We start from the raw sequence: 19259 nt of genomic DNA on the forward strand, positions 1-19259 counted from the left end.
CAAAGGGAATTTCAAATGTAAGGCCAAAGTAGCCAAACCAGAAGCACCGCTCACTGGGAGAACTTTCCCACTTTGACTATTTTGGCCTTACGTTATAAATTCACTTTGAATTCCCAACAATGCTGTGCCTGATGTGAGTATTGGCAGGAATTCAGCGTGGATTTCAAATTATAGGCCGAAATAGCCAAACAAAAAAACACAGCAGATTTGGCGAATTTCTCCAAATTAGGCTATTTTGGCCTAACATTTGAAACTCACTTTGCGTTTACTTTCATTTCCTGGCAATTCACACGTTAGTGAATAACAATTTAAATTCACTACGGACTGAGAATAATGGGAAGTTATTATATACGAGTTGTGATGCCTAAGACTCACGAGTTGTGATGCCTAATTTGATCATGTCTTGCCTCACATAAATCTATGCTGCCATGTTTAGCCACCCCTCCCTTCTAGCTAGCCAGCCAACAATATGCACACTTGGAATTTACTGCACATTAAATGAACAGAATCATGATCCTTTTTGTTGTTTTAGATGACGATGATGAATACGCAGGAGGATCGATCTGCCAATACTGTGCTTTCTGCAAGGTAAAGTAGTGTTTTCAATTACACCTTGATTTTTACACAGGTAGGGTAAAAGGACACCTCTTATTGTTCCATAAAATATACTGTGAAATGGAAGGCATGGCACAATCACAATAAAAGACAGATAAACAGAGAACTACAAATATTACATGCCTTTTCATAGGACAAATATAATGCGTTGACGTTTGCCAGGATTTCTGGATTAGCGTGACTTTTATTAAAAAAAAAAAAAAAAATACCTTTGCCATATTACCTCTGGGGCTCTGTACCAACACTATCAAAAGATTTAAAAATAAAAAGATATCAAAATAGAAAAAAAGAACGCTGCTTTGTCTCATGCAACATGTGAGTTTATTGAAAAATGTTGCAAAAAGCCAAGCTATTGCTATATTTTTACAACAGCCATTGCTTGTGTTTTAGGGGTTCTCTCTGACACCTCTAAGTAGTGTCAATATGTTTGTGAACATTTGGAGAGGCCCCCCAGGGGTTCTGCTGAATGCCTGCAGTCACATTCTCTCCTGCTTGAAACCCATGCAGCTCCAAAAGCCAGCAGTGCAGGTAGGCGCTTATTGGCTGAGAGTACTGAGCACTCGGCACTCTCATCCAATGAGCTGGTCCTACACAGCAAGGCTTCTGGGAAATGTACAACTGTCCGGTTTATTCACTAAGCTCTAAAGTGTACTGAATTGAAAACTGAATTAAAGACGTCAGTCTAAAATAATTGAGCTGTGTTGGGAAGTCTTTTAAGATCGCCTATTTTAGTCTCAATTTTGCCGTTCAGATTTTAATTGAATAATGTTTGAAACTTTGTGCATTTTTTCCTAAAAGGGGTCAACCGTTTCGAACTGAGAGCAGTTGAGAGAAGCATGGCAGTATGGGGATTTTTTTATATTTATAACTTTTTACATTTGTTCTGGCGTTCTAACGCAGTCGTTACGAAACCTGCTAGATTTAATATACATCAATGATGGCCAAATATCTGAAGCGTTCCTTTTAAAAATGCCACTATCATTTACGTAATGCTTTTCCTAACAAGATTATGTTGTATTCCGACAGCACTGCGGGGACTGTGACAAGTGTCCTTGTGACGAGAAAGACAAGAGAGAGTTCTGTGAAGATTGCAAAGTAAGTAGCGTACCTATAGGTGGCTTTGTCGTACTTTTTCAGATCCCTTTTCGGTTGATGTGTAGATATGAGTGTAATCAATATTATCTCACACACACCTGTATACATTATAATAATGTCAAATTGAATCATTTCTGCGGAGCTAAACTATCTCACAGATGGGATCTTTAATTCCTTTTCGCGTAAATCATTTACATGAACTCTAAGATTTTAGTCATTTGTCCTGTCTTCTGCAAATCCTTTAGGGGTTTATTCTCTAAGCAGTGAATTGTTTCGAATTATAAACCCAGATTACAATGAGTTGAGCGGAGCTGTTTTTCAATGAATGCCAGACAATTCGCTTTAACTCTATTTAATTTTTCCTTCTAACTATCTCATGGCCTAAACTAGAAGTAGCAATTTGTAATAACAGTTACATTCATACCCTCCGGAATTACAAAGAATAAAATGTTTGTTTGTTTTTTTACTTTATTCACCAAATACTGAATTGTTGACAATTGAAAAACTAAATGCTAAATGTAGTCAAAAGTAGCTGACTGGGAACAATTCTCCAACTCAAGTGTAATCACAGTTTGACTACTTTAGCCTATTTTTTGCAAATCCATTTTTAATGCACTTAAATTCAGTATTTAGTGACTCGGTAGTGATTAAACCCCCTTAGTATAGTAATTTGTTAAAGTGTATGAATATACCTTGTTAAACGAACACTCCAAGTTTGCCCCCATCATAAGGAGTCAAACAGTTTCGCCACTTCCTGCCTCCAGAGTGAGCTGTAGTGGTTATGGTGCTTGGAGAGTTATTTTAATACTGGTGAGAGCCCTTTAACCCCTTAAGGACACATGACGTGTGTGACATGTCATGATTCCCTTTTATTCCAGAAGTTTGGTCCTTAAGGGGTTAAAATATTACAGATTTGCATTCCTCCTGCAATGGATCATTAGCCAATGTCACCAGAAATGGTGCACGGTCTAGCACTGACTGTCTCTATCTGTCTCTCTGCAGTACTGCCAGTTCTGTTATGTGTGTCCAGTGATATGTGAGACAGCTTGCAAGCCTGGTAAGTAGCCCAAATCTGCCAGTATTGCTTTGTGTTTGGACTACATTTTGTGACTTCCTGCACCAGGGATTTTCTTCTCAATTGATTACACGATATCTGTAAATAGATATATCTGTATACCCGTATATATACATTCTGAATGTACAAGCGGGGAGAGGGGGAGTTTAAAAGTAGACTCTCCAGTCATGGGCTAACTGGCAACGTTTGGCCCAGGGCGCAAGTACAACCCAGAGTCCCATATTGCAGTAACTTGGCCCACCACTTAAATAAAAAAAATCACTACCACTGACACAGAGCACTGCATTAACTCCTTTAATACAAGTATTGGTTCATTTTATTATAAAGGTAAATATTCCCTCACAATAAAAATACATTAACAAAATTCAGTACATCACTGGGCTGTAAGTATCAATATATAAGTTCTCTCTCTATGACGTGTATATACAGAGAAGAGGGACACAATAAAAAAAAATGTGAATGGTATTGATTACATATTACAGTATAATATGACATTTCCTAAAATACAGATACCTCGCTGTGTTAGCAGTGCATTGTTTGTGGTATCTCACCATCTTCCAGCCAGTTTTGAGCATGTTACGCGGTTTATTCAGAGCAGTTACAGGTGTAACAATATTAAATGCAACTAAAAATACTCTAGATTTATTTTAACTTTATTGTTTTACTTTAGTTGTATACTGTCAAACTCTACATGTACTTCTGAGGTGTTTTAATGGATATCAGCGAAATGCGTAGGATAGGCCATTATTAAGCCAGGCCTGGTGTACAGGTGCCTATATTCAATGGACAAAGGACGGTTAAATGCCTCTTTTAATACAGCTTAAATTAACATTTGATTGTGACAAGTAGCACACTTTATGAGTGTTCTAAATAAAGTGTGTTATCTCTTATTACTGTACTCCCACCTTATCCACCTGGATTCTTTGAAGTGCCATTTGAATTTACCATGACCTGGACTCGTATTAAATGTGGCTCTAACTCAAATATACTTAAAACAATCCCTAATGTGCAGATAAAATGACTCAGACTTTCTCACTTAATTTTCCTAATGTAAAACCTGTTCGTTATACACTTCCATAAAACATATTGACGCTAAGGCTAATGCTTGTCTTCAGTAATTAATAATACATCAGTAGCAATAATTTTGGTCTAATTGATAAATCGGAGGATTAGCATTGCAATGGTTACATTTTGTAATAGTTATCACATTACTGAGGATAAAAAGAAAGTTGAGGTGCCAAACATTTCCTCGATACTACAATTCCAACTTTAGCTGGACTCCATTTTTCCGACCGTGGGCAAGGCAGTCCGGGGCATGTGTACTAACATGAGTCTGCATGACTGGGCCCCTGATTACACATGCCCACCAGGTAGCCCAAAGTGCTTGAGTCAGCCAATAGCCTGCACTGGCATTTGCAGACATTTTATACAGGCATTAGAGTGGCCTGCAGGGCATTCCCCCCCCCCCCCCTCCACTCCCCGCCTCCACTCCACTCCATCCCTGCTCCCAATTGTTTTAGTTCCACAAATCCCATTATGCTTTGCCAGCTTTAAACACCATAACTACTACAGCGTATTGTCTACGTGCAGAACCTTAAGTAATTTTTTTTTTTTTTTTTTTTTTTTAAAGACACATGGTCTGGCATTCAAACAAAAATAGAGTTCCAATTAATTTAATTAAAAAAATAAAAAATAACCAGGATCCAAACACCTACAGCCCACTCTCTGCAGTTCTACTGGTAATGAACAAACTACACATCTTCATCATCATCATCAAGTGAGAATCTGCCCAACCTTGGACAGCAATGACAGGCCGAGAGTGGGGGGAACACGCTGGTTCCGAATTGGTTTAAAAGAAATTAGAGGATAAGGTCCATACATTTGTTGTGTCACAATTGCTACAATGAGCTGGAGTTTAGAGTTTGCAATAAGATTTATAATTTAGTGTGCCCCATTAAACTATTGCATGCAGGGACGGACTGACAGTGGCCTGGGCCCCCGGGCAAAATTAGCAACTGGGCCCCAAGCAGACCGATATATATGCTGGTGTAGGTGTACCGTGTATTTGATTATATGTACGTGTAAAGTGAATGTATGTTGTGTATATTAACTGTAAGCGCTAGTGTGAGTGAATATATGTATGTCTTTGTGTGTAGTGTCAGGATATGTGAATTCATAGTATATTTGAATACATGTTTTGAGTTTTATAAATAGGGTAGTATTTTTTTTTATGTGTTTGTGTAGCATGGCAGTTTGTATAAAGGGGTATTTCTGAATTTTGCCAATGTGTTTGTATGAGGTCCAAATTTTGCGTCTTAAATTACAGATCATCAAGTGTTAAATGTTACAACCTACCTTAAAGGATCACTATAATGTCAGGAAAACAAACTTGTTTTCCTAACACTATATAACCCTTAGGTCCACCCCACCCCCCACCCTCAGGGTCCCCTTCCCGCTGGGCTGAAGGGGTTAAAACTCCTTCAGCCACTTACCTCTATCCAGCGCTGGGCTCCCTCGGTGCTGGTGACCTACCCTCCCCCGCCGACGTCGTCAGCTTCCAAGTGCAGCGGAATGCGCATGCGCGGCAAGAAACGTGCGTGGATTCAAACAGTCCATAGAAAAGAATTTCTCAAAGATTTCGTATGGACGTTCTGCATGATGAATGTGATTTTCGCATGCAGCGCCGCAGAAACGCCTCTAGTGGCTGTCAGGAAGACAGCCACTAGAGGCTGGATTAACCCTGCAATGTAAACATAGCAGTTTCTCTGAAACTGCTATGTTTACATCTGAAGGGTTAAAACCTGGGGGACCTGGCACCCAGACCACTTCATTGAGCTGAAGTGGTCTGGGTGACTATAGTGTCCCTTTAACGGAACACTATAGTGTCAGGAATACAAAAGTGTATTCCTGACGCTATCGGTTTCTGGCCCCCCTTAAAAACGGGATTTACTCACCTTTTTTCCCCATCACCGACCAAACTCCTTGGCACAGTTCAACAATTTTAGATGATCTCAGCCAGCCCAATGCTCTACCATAGGAAAGCACTGGAAAGCTATTGTGCATGTGCGGCAAAACACTACGCTGTGGCAATCACCATCTCCTCATAGAGATGCATTGAATCAGTGCTTCTCTATGACAAGTGTTCAGCGTCTCCATAAGGAGCATGGAGATGCGGAATGTCAGTGCTGCACATTTTGCAACACTGACACAGGAAGCACCTAGATCAGGGCTGTCCAACTCTCATGATTCTTTCGATTAAAAAGACAGACAGGAAATCGTGGGAGTTGTAGTTCAGCAACATTTGGGGGGCCGCAGGTTGGACAGCCCTGACCTAGATGTTCCTAGGCAGCAAGGTAACATTGTTTTTTCACTGAAAAGGCAGCCTTTACAGCAAAAACCCTGCAGGGGCAGACTATACTCACCAGAATAACTACATTAAGCTGTAGTTGTTCTGGTAACTATAGCGTTCCTTTATGGTTGTGCGTGCAAAGGGGTAGGGACTGCAGAGGGTGCTGGGAGGAAGAGGCTGCAGAGGGTACAGGGGGAAGGGACTGCAGATGGCACGGGGGGGGAAGAGAGGCTGTAGTGGGTGCAGAGGGTGCTGTTGAGATTGCAAAGGGAAATATAAGCTGTAGTAAGTGCAGGGAGTGTAGGGGCTGCAGTTGGTGCATAGGATATAGGAGTTGTAGTGGGTGCCTGGGGGTAGGGGCTAAAGTGAATGCAGGGGGTGAGGGGCAGCAGAGGGTGCAGGGGCAGCAGAGGGTGCAGGGGTAGGATCTCTGCAGGGGGTAGGTGCTGCAGAGGGAGCAGGGGGTAGGAGCTGCAGAGAGGGAGCAGGGGGGTAGGGGATGCAGAGAGGGAGCAGGGGGGTAGGGGATGCAGAGAGGGAGCAGGGGGGTAGGGGATGCAGAGAGGGAGCAGGGGGGTAGGGGATGCAGAGAGGGAGCAGGGGGGTAGGGGATGCAGAGGGAGCAGGGGGGTAGGGGATGCAGAGGGAGCAGGGGGGTAGGGGATGCAGAGGGAGCAGGGGGGTAGGGGATGCAGAGGGAGCAGGGGGGTAGGGTAATAGGTGCTGTTGTGATTGCAACGGGAAAAATAAGCTGTAGTAAGTGCAGGGAGTGTAGGGGCTGCAGTTGGTGCATAGAGTATAGAGGCTGTAGTGGGTGCATAGGATATAGAGGCTGTCGTGGGTGCATAGGATATAGGAATTGTAGTGGGTGCCTGGGGGTTAGGGGCAGCCGAGGGTGCAGGGGTAGCAGTGGGGTAGGATCTCTGCAGTGGGTAGGGGCTACAGAGGGAGTGGGGGGGTGTAAGGACTGCAGAGGGAGTGGGGTGTAGGGGCTGCAGAGGGAGCATGGGTTAGGGGCTGCAGAAGGTTTAGTGGGGTAGGGGCTGCAGAGGGAGTAGGGATGATAGGAGTTGTAAGTGTAAAGTGCCTTAGCATGATAGGAGTTGTAAGTGTAAAGGAAGGAGTTACAGAGGAAGCAGGGGCTGCAGAGGGAGCAGGGGGTAGGGGCTGCAAAGGGAGCATGGGGTAGGGGCAGCAGAAGGTGCAGTGGGGTAGGGTGTGCAGAGGGAGCTGGGGGTATGGATGATAGGAGTTGTATGTTTAAAGTGCCTTGGCACGATAGGAGTTGTAAGTGTAAAGGAAGGAGTTACAGTGGGGGTAGGGGCTGCAGAGGGAACAGTGGGGATAGGGGCTGCAGAGGGAGCAGGGGGGGATAGGGGCTGCAGAGGGAGCAGGGGGGATAGGGGCTGCAGAGGGAGCAGGGGGGATAGGGGCTGCAGAGGGAGCAGGGGGGATAGGGGCTGCAGAGGGAGCAGGGGGGGATAGGGGCTGCAGAGGGAGCAGGGGGGGATAGGGGCTGCAGAGGGAGCAGGGGGGGATAGGGGCTGCAGAGGGAGCAGGGGGGATAGGGGCTGCAGAGGGAGCAGGGGGGGATAGGGGCTGCAGAGGGAGCAGGGGGGGATAGGGGCTGCAGAGGGAGCAGGGGGGGATAGGGGCTGCAGAGGGAGCAGGGGGGATAGGGGCTGCAGAGGGAGCAGGGGGGATAGGGGCTGCAGAGGGAGCAGGGGGGATAGGGGCTGCAGAGGGAGCAGGGGGGATAGGGGCTGCAGAGGGAGCAGGGGGGATAGGGGCTGCAGAGGGAGCAGGGGGGATAGGGGCTGCAGAGGGAGCAGGGGGGGTAGGGGCTTCAGAGGAAGCAGGGGGGGTAGGGGCTTCAGAGGGAGCAGGGGGGGTAGGGGCTTCAGAGGGAGCAGGGGGGTAGGGGCTTCAGAGGGAGCAGGGGGGATAGGGGCTGCAGAGGGAGCAGGGGGGGTAGGGGCTTCAGAGGAAGCAGGGGGGGTAGGGGCTTCAGAGGGAGCAGGGGGGGGTAGGGGCTTCAGAGGGAGCAGGGGGGGTAGGGGCTTCAGAGGGAGCAGGGGGGATGGGGCTTCAGAGGGAGCAGGGGGGATAGGGGCTTCAGAGGGAGCAGGGGGGGATAGGGGCTTCAGAGGGAGCAGGGGGGATAGGGGCTTCAGAGGGAGCAGGGGGGATAGGGGCTTCAGAGGGAGCAGGGGGGATAGGGGCTTCAGAGGGAGCAGGGGGGATAGGGGCTTCAGAGGGAGCAGGGGGGATAGGGGCTTCAGAGGGAGCAGGGGGGATAGGGGCTTCAGAGGGAGCAGGGGGGATAGGGGCTTCAGAGGGAGCAGGGGGGATAGGGGCTTCAGAGGGAGCAGGGGGGATAGAGGCTTCAGAGGGAGCAGGGGGGATAGGGGCTTCAGAGGGAGCAGGGGGGATAGGGGCTTCAGAGGGAGCAGGGGGGATAGGGGCTTCAGAGGGAGCAGGGGGGATAGGGGCTTCAGAGGGAGCAGGGGGGATAGGGGCTTCAGAGGGAGCAGGGGGGATAGGGGCTTCAGAGGGAGCAGGGGGGATAGGGGCTTCAGAGGGAGCAGGGGGGATAGGGGCTTCAGAGGGAGCAGGGGGATAGGGGCTTCAGAGGGAGCAGGGGGGATAGGGGCTTCAGAGGGAGCAGGGGGATAGGGGCTTCAGAGGGAGCAGGGGGGATAGGGGCTTCAGAGGGAGCAGGGGGGGTAGGGGCTTCAGAGGGAGCAGGGGGGGTAGGGTTTCAGAGGGAGCAGGGGGGGTAGGGCTTCAGAGGGAGCAGGGGGGTAGGGGCTTCAGAGGGAGCAGGGGGGGTAGGGGCTTCAGAGGGGGTAGGGGCTTCAGAGGGAGCAGGGGGGGTAGGGGCTTCAGAGGGGGTAGAGGCTTCAGAGGGAGCAGGGGGGGTAGGGGCTTCAGAGGGAGCAGGGGGGGGTAGGGGCTTCAGAGGGAGCAGGGGGGGGTAGGGGCTTCAGAGGGAGCAGGGGGTGGTAGGGGCTTCAGAGGGAGTGGGGTGTAGGGGCTGCAGAGGGAGCAGGGGGGGTAGGGGCTTCAGAGGGAGCAGGGGCTTCAGAGAGAGCAGGGGGGGTAGGGGCTTCAGAGGGAGCAGGTGGGTTGTGGTGGCAGAGGGTGCAGGGGGTAGGGGCAGTAGTGGGGGGAATATCATTAACATATTTGTAATAAAAAAAAAATTGAAAAAAAATTAAAGCCCCCCTTACAAGTCTTACCTCTCTGGTGGTCCAGACATCCTCTCCTGGAAAGTCCCTCACAGCTCCAGCACAGGATCTTCTTGACACGCTGTCTGTAACACTGCTCAGGGCAGCTCCGCACAGCTCACTGTGACTGGTGATGTCACTTCCTGCAGAACAAGCCGCACGGAGCTGCCCTGAGCAGTTGCAGGCAGCTCAGTGAGGCTGTGTTTGGAGACAGGCACACTGAGGGGCAGCCTAGTGGGGTCTTTGGAAGGCCCCTTAGCTGTCTATCAGTGTGCCCTGCACGGAGGAGATAATTAGTAGCAGCAGGGGCCCGCGGACGGCTGTGCGGGCCCCTTGCTGAGCGCAGGCTGGCTGGGGAGATTAACTCCCCACCTCAGCCGTTACTGCACTGCAGCAGGGGCGGGCCGCCCAGAGCCTCGGGCCCTCGGTCCATGACCGATTTGCCCGAGTGCTCAGTCCGCCCCTGATTGCATGACAAGCGCCTTCTCAGTAAGGCACATACTGTGGACTTTAGGCAAAACTGTTTAAACTCACTCCCCTTACTTAACCACAATCCCTCAATGCATTGTAACAGTGTCAAGGTCGGCAGTGGGTCTTCCAGCATAGAATCCTTACTGATTTCAATAACGAGTCAGTGCAGGAACGTCTGTAATCATGGATTCAAACTGATTTTTCTGTAGATAATAATTATAATTATAACAAAGTATTTAACCAGGAAAGGTACATTCAGATTACTCTGGTTTCCAAGTATGTACTATGGATGCTACTTTTGCCCAACATCCAGGGGATGATCGTATTCATATTTTTTGACACACTCCTGGAAGCATCTACGCAATAAGCGGAGTACAAACAGTTAATTAAAAGTAAAAATAGGATCTCTGGCTTTTAAAGGTGTAATAAACTAAAAGGGAGCGAATTAACTGCCAATATATGAGTCGAATACGCCCTCTACTGGCTTTAAAATTGAAGACCTAACAGGAATGAATCCCGGAGATCTAAAGTGTACCTGCAATTAATATTATTATTATTATTTTATTATTCATATAGCGCCAGAAAATTCCGTAGCGTTGTGCAATAATTGCTAGCAAATGTACCGTATATAGTTTTTTTTAAAAATAAGGTTTACAATCTAGATGAATTATTCTCATAAACCTTGCAATGATTATTTTATTAATCCAATAATTATGTGATACATAAATTAGAAATATTACATATACCTCATGTTGACTTATATGTTGTGGTGTATTTAGGTAAAGTTTTTTGTTGTTGTTGTAATTTAAGGCATTGATTTAATATATTACTAAACTACTTTTTTTTTGTTTTTACAATATTAAATTATTAAAAATATGTGTAAAAAAAAAAATATTATTATTATTATTGTTGTTATTATTGCCATTTATATAGCGCCAACAGATTCTGTAGCGCTTTACAATATTATGAGAGGGGGGATTTAACTATAAATAGGACAATTACAAGAAAACTTACAGGAACGATAGGTTGAAGAGGACCCTGCTCAAATGAGCTTACAGTCTATAGGAGGCATTGGCGGATCCGGGGGGGGGGAGCAACGGGGCAATTGCCCCCCCCCCCGAGATTCCCGCCTGCCGGCTAATGCAGGGCTGGCATTGCCCAAGCGCTAGCCCTGCAATGTGCCTGCGGACCGGGGAGGGTGATCAGTGATCTCCCTCCCGGTCCGCAGACACTGTGCTGACAGCCGGCAGGGGAGGGAGAGGGAGGAGAGAGGACCCGGGAGCTCAGCGCGCAGCTCCTCCGGGTCCTCCTCTCGCGAGATTTTGAGCGTTGCCGGGGTTACCACGGCAACGCTCCAAATCTCGCGAGAGTGAACTCTAGCCCTGGAGCGCGGGCTAGAGTTCACTGTAACTACTGGACCACCGGGGATTCCCACTGGGACCACCAGGGACTAGGAAATGTTCCCCCTCCTCCTCCTCAATAAAGGTAAGAAGGGAGGGGGGACATAAATGTATTTATTTTATTAAATATTTTTTTATTTATTTATTAAAAAGCCTCCCTTCCCTCCTCCCCCCCACCCCCCATACACACACTATCCCACATACACACACTACACACACTGACCCCATACACACACTACACACACTGACCCCATACACACACTGACCCCATATACACACTGACCCCATACACACACTGACCCCTTACACACATTACACACACTGACCCCTTACACACACTACACACACTGACCCCATACACACACTGACCCCTTACACACACTGACCCCATACACACACTGACCACATACACACACTGACAACATACACACACTGACCACATACACACACTGTCCCCATACACGCACTGCCCCACAAACACTGCCCCCATACACACACTGTCCCACAAACACTGCCTCATACACACAGTGTCCCACAAACACTGCCCCCATACACACAGTGTCCCACAAACACTGTCCCAATACACACACTGCCCCACAAACACTGCCCCCATACACACACTGCCCCCATACACACACACTGCCCCATACACACACACTGCCCCATACACACACTGCCCCACAAACACTGTCCCCATACACACACTGCCCCACAAACACTGTCCCCATACACACACTGCCCCACAAACACTGCCCCCATACACACACTACACACACTGCCCCATACACATACTGCCCTGCACACACTGCACACCCATACACACACAGACACATACAGTGCCCTACACACACTGCTGCCCCCCCATACATACATTGCCCCACACACACAACACCCCCTATACACACACTGCCCCATGGTGCCCCCCATACACACACTGCTCCACACAGACATACAGTGCCCCCATACACACACTGCCACCCTCACACACACACTGCCCCCTCACACACACACTGCCCCCTAACACACACACTGCCGCCCTTACGCACTCACACTCACTTCACCGCTCACACACACACTGCACCTTTCACACACACTTCACCCCTAACACACACCACTTCTCCTATGCCCTATATCCCAGCAGACCCCAGGTAAGTTGTCAAACTGTTCTTAAACGGTATGACTACTTACTCTGGGGTGGGATCCTGGCACTACTGGCACCATAACTACTACACTGAGCTGTAGTGGTTATTGTGCCAGGATTATTATTTTTTTAAATAATCTATAAGTGCCCCTCCCGAGATCAGGCTCTGGATCCGCCACTGATAGGAGGTGGGGTATAAAACACATTAGGAGAGGAAATAGCACTCAAATAAGGAGTGAAGCAGAGCTGGAGGAGAGAGTAAAGTGCTGCTCTTTAGGAGAGACAGGTGTGTGAGGTAGAGGTTACTCTGGGAGGCCATAAGCTTTCCTAAAGAGATGGGTCTCAAGGCACTTCTTAAAAGATGCAAGACTAGGGGGGAGTCTGATGGTGGTAGGCAGGCTATTCCATAGGAAGGGAGCAGCCCGCGAGAAGTCCTGCAAGCGCGAGTTGGCCGTACGGGTGCGAACACCTGACAGGAGATGGTCACGGGCAGAGCGGAGAGACCGAGAAGGGACATACCCATGGATCTGCGAGGAGATATAAGAGGGGCTAGAGTTGTTCAGTGCTTTATAGGTGTGGATTAGTACCTTGAATTGACTCCTATAGGATACAGGAAGCCAATGTAAGGACTGACAGAGGGGTGAGGTGTGAGAAGACCGACTAGAGAGGGAAACCAGTATGGCGGCATCGTTCAATGCATCAAAAAATAGCAAAATATGAATTTAAAAGTTTATCCAGAAATATGAAATCATTTGAAAAGTTTATTCAAAAATATTAAATTGTGGTCTGAACTGGCAAACCCTTATAAAAAGCTGCATTTCTGGCTGTTAATCCATTGACCCAATAAGAAGCAAAGTATAGTTTGACAGTATGGAGACCTGTCACACACAATGTGTGTTTATTCGCTAGACAGTGATACACAGAGAATAGAAAATAGAACTTGGAAACATTCAGTAACAGTAGTTATGGTATCGTATAGCTAAGATACAAGTTTATTGATCAATCTAGGAAATGGTAAGAAAAGCAGAAATGGTAAAAAAAAAATAATAGTAATATATATATATATAGAGAGAGAGAATTTTCTATTCAATACTTTGGCTAATTTGACCTTACATTTTCTTGCTATTCCCCAAAATCTACCAGTTAAGTGAAAGTAAAACCTTTAGAGAAAGTTCCAACATTTTTTTGTTCTACTCTGCTCTAAAACTTTACAACAGCAGCGCCACCTAGTGCTTGTGAATGCAAATACTGGATTGAATTCTGTGGACAGAATATGACCGGATACATATGGAATAACCAGTGTTAGTGGCAAAGATACTACCGGCAGCCCTACATTCCATACTATCATATAGTACATGAATGCAATCGGCTGAGCATATCAGGCAACATCCTCAACCAGTCCGTCACATCCAAATTTGGTTCCAAAAGTGGAACTTCTGCATTAGCAATTCTAGTGACCGGGAGCTCAGTAGTGGATGCCTCGGGAACCCACAATTTTGGACAAACAGCTTGGAGACAGGTTTAAAAGGAACTGTGAGCTGGCACCTTCTGCCTAATAGCGCCATAACCATAGGCCTCCCAACCGTCCTGATTTCGGTGGGACAGTTCCTATTTTAGAGTCCTTTCACACTGTCTAGACAATGTTCCCCGGATCATGCTTAAGGGGACAGCAATGAACTGAAAGCATAAAGAGAAGCACAACACTATGATCTGGGCGCTAGAATCCTGCACAGAGCTGAAACCGTGCTCTCTGCATAGCCCTCCCTTGGTGGCCTAATCACTACATCGGCACGTGGTGGCCATGGTAGGCAGACAAGTTCTTTCATAAAGCCAGTGCCAGTCAGTGGTCTGTAGTATGTATGGTCAGTAGGCAGATTACTGTATAAGGACCGGTACAGGTTTAGTATGAGAAGGAGGTATGATTTCATGTTAGGATATGGGGGACAGTTGCCTCTTGTTCAGCAATGATTCCTGACATTTTTATATACTATTCAAATGTCTGATTTTGTTTGTTTTTTTACAGGGAGTTACATAGATGAACTTTCTGGATCTCTGTATCAGTAAGTAATTTCATTCTTTGTTAAATAATATGAAAAGATCAGATAAACAGTGTTTCGGGACATATGTTTAAAAATGTAATAAAACCCGGTGTGACAAGTTTGTACACTTTAAAATCTACATGGAAGGGTTTATCATTCTAGACTTGTTCTTTAATGAAAAGATAGTGTGTTATTCTACATCAGGCTTCCCCAAACTCCGGGCCCCCAGATGCTGCTGAACTACAACTCCCATGATTCTTTGAATGAGATAGATAGGCTGAGAATCATGGGAGTTGTAGTTCAGCAACATCTGGAGGGCCGGAGTTTGGGGAAGCCTGTTCTACATGACTTCAGTTATTTACATAAAAACCACTTGTTGGTGTCACGAATGGGACTGCACCAAAAATCGCTTCTTTATTTCCTCATCTAGAGCTGGATTCTGTGACATGAGATAAACTTAGTTCCCGTGACAATTCTTCACAAAGTACAGTTTAAAAAAATACATTTATTTGAGTTCGATTGTTGTTATTTACAGTATTTGCTTTTTCAGGCATAACATTTATTTTACCTCTCAATCTGTTTTGATTTGAGGAGAAATTGCGGAAGCCGTGAGAGGCAGCCACAGAGCACAAGAACGTATTTCCCAATAGTCCTGAATTCAGTGGGTTCAGTACTGCTTTGGGACATCTGTCCCGCCATCGTCGTTTTCTTCTCTGGTGTCCCACCTCTGGGGACATCAGCAGATTGTCCTCAATAAGGACACATACAGTGAAAACAATTGCCTGATTAAAACCAGGAATTTATTTTAAAGTGCTTTATAAGTTGCTACTGTCAAAGTTCTACAGCCAGGGCTGGATGGTAAGAGTTGGGAGTATACTCCTTTAGTACGCAATACTGTAGCAGTAGCAATTTGCTGGGTTATGGATTGGGAATAAAACAGAATATAGTGTGCTCCGTATTTATACAATAAAAAAGAATAATAAAAGGAGGGATACTCACAAGAGAAGAGCAAAAAAAAAGTTTTTGCTTAATCGCAAACAGCGTAGGTGTTTTATTCTTCACCAAGGAAGTAAAATTGCAAATCCTCTGGATAAAATCTTCAGGGATAAAAACAGGAAGGTCCAAATCGAATAAAAACAAATAATAATACTGATATATAGCATAAAACACTGATAGAACATTAACGCATTTCGCCAGAATCTTGGCTTTTTCAAAGTGGGCACTACTCACGGCCAGAAAGAAAAGGGAAGTTGAAGCAGCCATACTGGAATAAGACAAGCGCTAGCAATCCTACTCTCTTATTTATCAGGACAACTACATCGTTTGTATTATTTAAAACATGTTGACATTCCCTGTTTTTCTATTCGTAGGACTGTCGCCAAGTTATTCGAAGAAAATCAGAACTAATAGCTGCCGCACCAACTTGAAACAGAGTTTTATATGGGTATTGTTTAAACTGGCATTTCTCACATTTCAAGACGGAAGTCACCCATCAAATGATCACGGAGCAGATGGACCTACAACTTCACCATCTTCCCTGACAGCCATGCCAAGTATTTTTGGTGGACATGCAGGTGATAGCAGATGCTGGCATTCGTGATGGTCCTAGCTAACTGAACTCATGCCTAGTATCTAACCCACCTGTTATACAGGACATTTCTGAATACCAGTCTAGTAACCACCCAACGGCACCTTATCCACTATTAGTTTTTTCTACCTCCTAAGAAATGTATCCAAACTAAGACCTTCAATTGTTGCTCTTCTAACATTGTTACATTGTTACAGGCCACCGAGACAGTCACTTGTACCATAATATGTCACCTGATCCGACTGTATAAATTGGGTTGCTAGGATTAATTGACAGGCATTCTCTAGTGGAGATAACTGTATTTTCCGAACAACCATTAAGATGATCGTGTTCATTCGTAGGTCAAGGTAAAAGTCTCTAATAGTCTACTTGTCCCTTGCCAAGAGTTTTACGACACAATGCCTTTACTCAGGCTGTGTGTTAGGAACCAATCAGTAACAAATACAAAACTATAGCTAGCCGGAAATTCAGGGAATCTCAGTTCAACAAATGTATCCACCTTGTGTCAGATATTTTTCATCCTTTGTTATGGGGGGGGGGGGGGGGGGGGGAACTGGAAGATGCAATAATATTATTTATTTATTTCATGTAATATGTTCAGAGTCTCTACAAGTGATTAATAAATGTAATTGTGGTCTCGTAGTTCCACTTCATTTTTTTTTTTCCTATCGTACTTTAAAGATGCTAGCGGGTTTGCATGAAATCTTAAAGGGTTATTCCTGGAGTTTGTATGTGCAGCAATTCACAGAGATTAACCCTTCTGCTACCGGAGGTTTCATTCCACCTCTGGCGCCGTCATAGTGGCGTCATCATTCAGCCCATCCAACTTTCTTTGCACTTAATGACAGTCATTGGCTGAGAGCGGTCAGCTGACTCTCTCAGCCAATGATTGTTGACCACCGGGACTTCCAGCTTCTGCAACTCTGAATGCAGATGCATTCACTAGATCACCAGGGAGCATCGGAGTCCAGCGTGGACCCAGGTAAGAGAGTAGACCATTGCTAAACAGTTTGCCCATTACCGGGAGAACCAGGCCAGGATGCTCCTGGCATCATAACCACAGTTGCCTAACCCCAGTTGCAAATTTTGCCGACAAGGTTGGGTGACATCTATAACATATGGTGGTTCATAGAAAGTAAACTCTCAACATTCTAAGACAGCCAAACCAGATAACGATTAAAGATGTTATTAAAGAGAGACCCACTTGGGTGAAGAAAAGTTTCTTATCATTAACTCAATAACTAAAAAGGCCTTAATTGCAGTAAATGTCAAGCATTCATAATGTTGGAGATTTATGAAAAAGTGTTAAATTCTAAAAAGTGGTGCAGAAATATAAAAGGGGAGGAGTCACTAATGGAATGCACCTGCTGGTTCCACTGGTTTCCATGGTGATTACGCCATTTTTAGCACTGTATTTTTGTCACATCCCTAATGTTTGTTCAGTTAAGTAAAAGCCATAAAAGGTTGCTTGCCTGGTAAATCCAATCTGATTGACTTCATTTCGACAACCCCGTTCAGGTAAATATTTTAAGATTTATTCACTAAAGAGTAAACTGTTTTCATTTGAAGACAAATTAACCAAACGGGAAAAATTCTACACTTCGGGTAGGTTTCCGGCTTGGCTATATTGGCCTTTAATGTTACATTTGCATTTAATTCACTCTGAATTCCTGGCATTTCACAGTTTAGTAAATAACTGATTAAAATACTATGCATATTTGGAAATTCTGAGTTAACACACTTTTGTCTTCCGTAACTCTCTGTAGTTTGTATTTGTTGGAGAAAATTCTAGTTAAAAATACAAATCCCATTAAATTGTCGTCGGCAGAATAAATTGTATAATACGCCTAGCATATTAACTGATCATTCAATCGCACATTTTACAAAGTACTTTTTATTCAGCTAGAAGACCCCAGGTGTCCACAAGTCTCACAGAATAATATTATAATGTTTTTTTTTTTAAAAAACAGAACAAACACAAGTTCTGCTGAGCGTCGAAACAGATTGGGTAGGAGGGGAAAATGGTAGAAGCAAGATGCAAAAAGACAGCAATGGGCAGAAGACAAAGTATTCGGTCCACAGTTCTCTATTGTTCAGAAGAAAAGTTTGCATGCAACCTCCCAGTCATTACTTTCAGTCATTACTTCAGGCCACTGAACTTGGCACTCATGATCGCAGAGGGGAACGTCGAAAAAGCAAAGACAATGAGGCGTACTATCCCAGTCCCATACGGTTCCAAAAACAGATCTTTGTTTTCAATTCTTCCAGCTCTTGCCTGTCTGAAGACAGGTCTTGTGCCGACGTGCCCTGTACCCCTCCGACAGCATGTCAGGCAAACAGTTTAAGCAGCTGCTGGAGGGTGAGACCTATTCACTCGTCGAGAGGGCAAGCGTGTGTCTGGTTAATGGGCAAGTTTTAACTATGAGGTACAGAAGCCATGAAATCTTACGTGCGTTCTTAGTGTTCTGAACAATAACCGCGCATATCAAACATGAGAGCATTTCGAGAAAACATTTCACTCCCTAACACAAAACAAAGCTCTGTACGATGCACAGACACAACATGGACATCACTGGCAGTAGTACCGGTTATGGATACAGCAAAAAAAAAAAAAAACAATACACTAAGAATTTATACATTTTCTTTGCTGGTTTCTAATTTTATGACATGGGTGACTAAATCATTAAAATAGATCCAAGTGTCGAGTTAATTATTTGGCCACCAGTGACAAAGACAACTTTACAGGAAAATGTGACAAGTCCAGGAAAAGTACTGAAACTTTGTAATGACGAATCCCCTTGCTAAAATAATATTGGCGGGGGACGCCAAGCGCTGTTTGGCTTATTTCCCGCTCGCCATAATATGTTTCTACAAAGGTCAGATGTCTGTATCCTTGGTCTACAGATATATAGGTGGAGTTAAGGTTTTTATTTTGTAGTTACATGTAATACAGTTTTATCAAATATACATAAATCCAATGTCGTGTTGGAATTGCCACATAGCAAGTTCACAATGTGTTATTCTCCCGGAATATCATTCTTATAGAATATTGTAGAAATACAGCAATTTGTTTTCTTGGATACAAAACAGTGTTATGGAAGTGTCACGGCTCCCAGCGATTCTGCCGGTGTGGCCGCACTGAAACATAGCAGCTACGCCGACTGAAAAATATTATACTTACCTTGGTCGCGGCAATCCGCTGCCCGACCTCCTTCTATTCTGGTCCCCAGCGAGTGCGGCATTCCTAGAGATCCCG

The 19259-nt window shown here is 45.3% G+C and overlaps 1 protein-coding gene across 2 annotated transcripts in view; it reads left to right on the plus strand.

The window, feature by feature from the left end:
- LOC134578163 (germ cell nuclear acidic protein-like) overlaps positions 1–16645 on the plus strand; it is a 29658-nt gene extending 13013 nt beyond the window's left edge. The window contains exons 2-6 of one of the 2 annotated variants that reach the window (XM_063437169.1): positions 533–588; positions 1642–1710; positions 2713–2767; positions 14400–14436; positions 15786–16645. In XM_063437169.1, coding sequence (XP_063293239.1) covers positions 533–588; positions 1642–1710; positions 2713–2767; positions 14400–14436; positions 15786–15822 — 254 coding nt within the window. In that variant the 3' untranslated portion in view covers positions 15823–16645. Of the gene's footprint in view, positions 1–530; positions 589–1641; positions 1711–2712; positions 2768–14399; positions 14437–15785 lie in introns of both variants that reach the window. The other variant, XM_063437170.1, reaches the window with a different exon arrangement.
- The last annotated feature ends 2614 nt before the right edge of the window (positions 16646–19259 follow it).

The sequence above is a fragment of the Pelobates fuscus genome, chromosome 11 (genome assembly GCF_036172605.1).
Source record: "Pelobates fuscus isolate aPelFus1 chromosome 11, aPelFus1.pri, whole genome shotgun sequence".
NCBI classification, from domain to species: domain Eukaryota; kingdom Metazoa; phylum Chordata; class Amphibia; order Anura; family Pelobatidae; genus Pelobates; species Pelobates fuscus.